At 40.2% G+C, this 5,006-nt stretch overlaps 1 protein-coding gene across 1 annotated transcript; it reads left to right on the top strand.

The window, feature by feature from the left end:
• Positions 1-406: 406 nt before the first annotated feature.
• Positions 407-4,867, top strand: LOC140321130 (rho guanine nucleotide exchange factor 11-like). Its single transcript, XM_072397995.1, has 6 exons — positions 407-478; positions 862-1,029; positions 1,271-1,358; positions 1,969-2,076; positions 3,058-3,113; positions 4,618-4,867. Exons 1-6 carry the CDS (start codon positions 427-429, stop codon positions 4,839-4,841), a joined length of 696 nt encoding a protein of 231 aa, XP_072254096.1. The 5' UTR covers positions 407-426; the 3' UTR covers positions 4,842-4,867.
• Positions 4,868-5,006: the final 139 nt, after the last annotated feature.

Below are 5,006 nucleotides of genomic sequence, written 5' to 3'. Positions count from 1 at the left end.
AGTTCAGTGTTCTTGGAAATGTTCTCTTACATGAACCAGTCCAGTTTAGTGTTCTTAGAAAAATGTTCTTCTCCTACAAAAATAAATCTGGTTGAATGTTCTTGGACTTTTTTTTTACAAAAATGAGTTGAATGCGATTAACTACTACTAGACATTTAAGACTGATTAATTTATTCTTGGGTTTTTCTTTATTTGTATACTATTCAAGAAGAAATAATTTTGTACTTGTATTAACTGGTGCGTAAAATGTTCATGATAATATAGGTGTGACAAAGCAATACTCTTCATTCTAAATCTCTGTACCCCACTTTCTCCTCATCCTGTGATCCTTAACTAAATGAAAGTCATTGTTGTTCAAGTTTTCAGAACACTGAGAATAACAATCTGCTTTTCTGGTTACAGAACTTGGACTTGACAACAAGAAGGATGATCCATGAGGGTTCCCTAACCTGGAGGATCACAAAAGATAAAACCATTGGTATGAGATCTAAATTGCAAAGTTCTAAAGGTGCCCATAGATGTAAGAGGATGGTCAGCTATGCAGGCCTGACCTGAGCACCCTCAGGCAATTCTTCTGACATTAGGGATATGAGGGATATAAGCAGTTATTTCCAGTACTAAAGGCGATCCAAAGAAAATCACACTCTTATAGTATAATTTAAAACAGTGTATCTATATATCCTAATATCACGATAATAGGTTATGAAAATTACAGAGGGCAGAAAAGGTTATGTCTTGCACAATTATAGTTTTGCCATATACAAAATAATCAGATGCCCCATATTGCGCCTAAAAAGCATTTTCACAAAGAACCTATGAAACTGGCAAATGTTATAGTTTTTTATCTTTTTATTCTTACAGATCTCCATGTTCTCCTCTTGGAGGACCTCTTAGTTCTACTGCAGAAACAAGATGAGAAGCTGGTGCTGAAATGTCACAGTAAAACCACAGTTGTCTCCTCTGATACCAAGCAGACCTTTAGCCCAGTCATCAAGCTGAATTCTGTGCTGGTACGACCTGTAGCTACAGGTAAGTTTGTATTGATCCCAACACCATAGCCAGTGGCCAGGTGTAGCTTTTGACTAGATTTCTGGTCCAGGTTTGCTGGATCACTTAGGTTCACTGATGAAAGTATACTTTCTCCAGCCTTTAATAAATCAGGCCCTATGTCTCTTTATATGCACGGTTTTATTTGTTTTTCAAATATGTCTACTAAACACGAATCATTTGTGGATCTGGATTTGAAAATGTATTTTTTTTTTTATTGCAGACAAGAAGGCGTTCTTTATTATCTGCACATCAGAACTGGGCCCTCAGATCTATGAACTTGTAGCCATGACATCGTCAGAGAAAAATATGTAAGTCGAACAACAGAAAGGGGCCAGTTAGAAGTCAATCAGAAAATCACCGGGTTTCAATCAGAAAAGCACTGGCAAAGCAGACATTTTAGAATGGGGATTACCATTCCAAAACAGACAAATCGCCTTTATGATTTCACTGCAAGCATCTCACATTGTGCAATAAAAGTTGGAGCAAGTCAGATAAAGCCTGCTTCATTTCCTGGCTGTGGGACTTCCAGCGTCCTCCAGTCTTTTTTTCCCCAATGTTAACATCCCTGGCCCTCTCCTTTTTTTATTTTATTTTTAATTATGGGGTCACATGTGAGTTTTATATAGAGCAGTTTACAAAAATCTCTGACGTGTGCTCGCAGAGAAGCTCCAGTGTGGTCTAAAATAAAGCATGAAATAAAAAAGTTTATACAAAACTGTGTACAAAATTGTGTTGGCTTGCCAATAAGGGGGTAAGGGGAACCCAGGAATGCAATATAAAGGTAATTAAACAGGTTTATTGCATTGCCAAACATAGTTTTAGGCAGGGATTATCAAAGCTGAACAGAAGGGTTTATTAAGGAGATAGAAAAGCCTTACTGTTGTTTAGTATGTTACTACTGTGTGTTTTTTTGTATAGGTGGAAGGAGCTGCTGGAAGAAGCCACGAAAACCGCAATGAAAAACCCTTCCTTTTCCATCAAACGTGCCACTCAGGGCCTGACCCATACAAGGGTGCCATCTGTTGGGTAAGCTTGGATCCTCACTAATATTAACTACAGGTAATAGATCTGTACTTCATTACAATGCTGGAAAAACAGATCTTTCTATCCACAACAGAGCTTCTAAACCTGCCTTGGCTTTTCTCTCTCATTCAGTTGACAACTGACTTGTAGGTGTGATGAAAGGACTATATATTATTTTCTATTGGGGAAAAAAAGAACTGTTTCTTGTAATATTCAAAGATTTTCCAATCTGCTTATAAACCTCAAGAAGTGATAATATGAGTTCTGAGTGTTGCACAGATCTTAAATATGTTCTAATGGAGACTGTCCCAGATATGTCACACGAATCAGGATGCAATCTGAATGCTGGGCACATTCTACAGATGAAAGGGTGTCTTGTGTATGTGATGCTAATGAGTGTTAGAGAAGAAGGAAGTCTGTGTAGTATTATCAGAAGGCAAAGAGAAAAGTAAAGGAAAATGTTTCTAAAAGAAAAATGGAGGCAGCCATTAATAACTTGTCATATTGCAAATTCTGTCTCCTTAGCTCTTATATTGAGTCATTAACGTGAACTGGTATGTATAAGGGAACCTTCCATATCTAGATACTTGCCTCTGGTCTGTAACTTAAAGTATTGAATGCCGAGGTTAGTATAACAGTCGGGCAACTAACATTTTTCAGGCAGGTCACCAATGGAAATTTCATTGTATCTCATTGGAAAGGCTTCCCCCTAAGGGCCCATTCAAACTCTTGCGGTTGCTGTCCGTGTACACCACAGATTTTAATGGTCTCATAGCATTTTTTCTAATACACATCTTTTCATTTTAGTGCATTGTCCAGGTACAAAATTAATGGCATCACAACAGAACCGCAATTGGTTGTGTGGTGAAATATCAGATAATCTAGCTCACTTAGTCAGTAGTTGACATCTTCTAACTTTTCCCATCTCCCAAATGCAATACTGTTTAATCTTGACAATACTGCCTTTGTTTCTTGCTCTTTCAGTTCGGTGCTGCAGGATACGGTTGGCATAAGAAGCAACAGTGATGATCTCTCATCGGGTAAGTTGTACCTTAACTCCACTATTTGTGTTCGGATTCCATCTACCATTCACATCCCTCAGTTGTGTTTATGTATTTTCATTAATGTCTAAAAAACGCAGTTTGTAAGATATGTTACTTGTATCCTGGAAGCTGCAAATTGTAGTTTCCTCCTTCACTTTTGCATTTTTTTGGGTTTCATTTTTCATAATGGCACTTGTTGGCCAGTGACATCGGAATTAAAATAAATTAAATAGACTGTCTATGTTCTCCAATGTAAGGCAATCTGTTGGCTGAAAACTAGCTATGAAAATAAAGTTTAGGTTGCCTCTTTAGGCCACCATTTTTTTCTAAAATAATCACATGTTGCAGAGCTTATACAAAAGTGTTATCACCCCTATTGGTGCAATAAAATGGATTTGACAACAGATGGCTTCCACGTTAATTCTTCCCAAAAGGAGCTCACAACCTAATATTCTTACCGTAGGCTAGGACCAATTTGGGAGAAGTCAAGTTAATCTACCGGTATGTTTTTGGGATGTTGGAAACCACAGAGAACATACAAACTAAATGCCGGTGGAGACCTGGCTTCGATTTGACTCGGACAGGACTGCTAGTCACTAATCTGCCACGCCACCCAATAAAAACTTAACTGAACATCAATGAACTTAGGGTAAATAGGTAGCTAGTGCAACATTACAGAAGACTATAAAACAGACTCAGTCCTTGTCACAGATCCCTGCAGGTCCAGGTCACCTGTGCCTCCTTCTTGCTCACCCTCCTTGCAGTCCCCTGCTGCCAGCACCATCTCTGCCGCTAGATCCAACGTCCTGCTCCAAGTCAGGTGATTCTCTGTCAGCTGCTCCCTTGCCTCAGAGAACCAGGGTATTCCGCATACAGACTCCCTTTGTTGGCATACATCTGAATAACACCTGAGATTATCTCAGCAACAGCACTCCCTCTGCTGGTGGGATTGATGTCTGCGGCTCACTTGATCTACACCCATCACCTGACATTCCCTTCTTAAGGAAGTGACCTGGCTCTGCTTCTAGGTTTCTGTTGTTTGTTTCTCTTGTTCAAGATTCCTTGTGTACCGACCTTGGCTTGTTTCCTGACAACTCCTATTTGCTGCCTGTCCTGACCTTTTTGCCTGTTTCCTGACAACCCTTGTTTGCTGCCCACCCCGATCTTTGGTTTGTTAGACTACTCTTTTGGATTTCCTACGTTTTAGTTCCTGCTTAATAGCAGCCACCTGCCTCTGTCTGCACGGGGGCCTGCAACCTGGCAGTTGCTCGCAACGCAACACCCCCACCTCTAGAGGATCTGGTGAAGACCGGGCAGCTGCTTAGACTCTGTGCCCTGTGCACGTATCTACCCACTGAGTTGGTGGCACAGAGGGTCCACTATCCTGCCTTGCAGCTACTGTGACAATCCAACTCCAGTTTTATACTAAAGAATTAAAAAATATTTGTTTGCATGTTTTTTCATAGCCTAGCAGTAACAAGCTCCCTGTTTATCCCTGCAGATGATAATCCCAATGACTTCTTGGTTCACTCTCACAAAACTGATGTTCTGCTGGAAGAACCAGAAGGAATGGAGGAGGATGAAGCTCAGACCCCAACACAGATGCCTTTCCCTTCTAAAGTGGAAGATGCCGGAGGTGGGGCAGAGGACCAATCTGATCCTAACAGCCAGTGGCCTTCAGGGGCTGATGGTCTAGCAGAATCTGCTTTGGAAGATGGTGAGTAAATCACAAGTTACACTATATCATATTCTTTAACGCAAACTTCATGTAAAAGCCAAATATACAGGTAAAAATACAACTATAAGAACTTTACCTTGCCAACAGCTTTCTAGTTCTGTCCTTCCATTACTTAGATTTGCACAGCTTGGTCTGGTGTGATATTTTGTTGC

This window comes from Pyxicephalus adspersus, unplaced genomic scaffold, assembly GCF_032062135.1.
Source record: "Pyxicephalus adspersus unplaced genomic scaffold, UCB_Pads_2.0 Sca817, whole genome shotgun sequence".
NCBI classification, from domain to species: domain Eukaryota; kingdom Metazoa; phylum Chordata; class Amphibia; order Anura; family Pyxicephalidae; genus Pyxicephalus; species Pyxicephalus adspersus.
Note: the sequence above shows the minus strand (reverse complement) of the source record. Positions and strands in the feature narration are given on the sequence as shown.

Bases quoted from the DNA above. Each gene is read 5' to 3' on its own strand.
- LOC140321130 (XM_072397995.1), top strand. From the start codon at position 427: ATGATCCATGAGGGTTCCCTAACCTGGAGGATCACAAAAGATAAAACC. The intron at 479-861 runs GTATGAGATCTA...TTATTCTTACAG, and splicing joins CACAAAAGATAAAACCATTG to ATCTCCATGTTCTCCTCTTG. The intron at 1,359-1,968 runs GTAAGTCGAACA...TTTTTTGTATAG, and splicing joins ACATCGTCAGAGAAAAATAT to GTGGAAGGAGCTGCTGGAAG.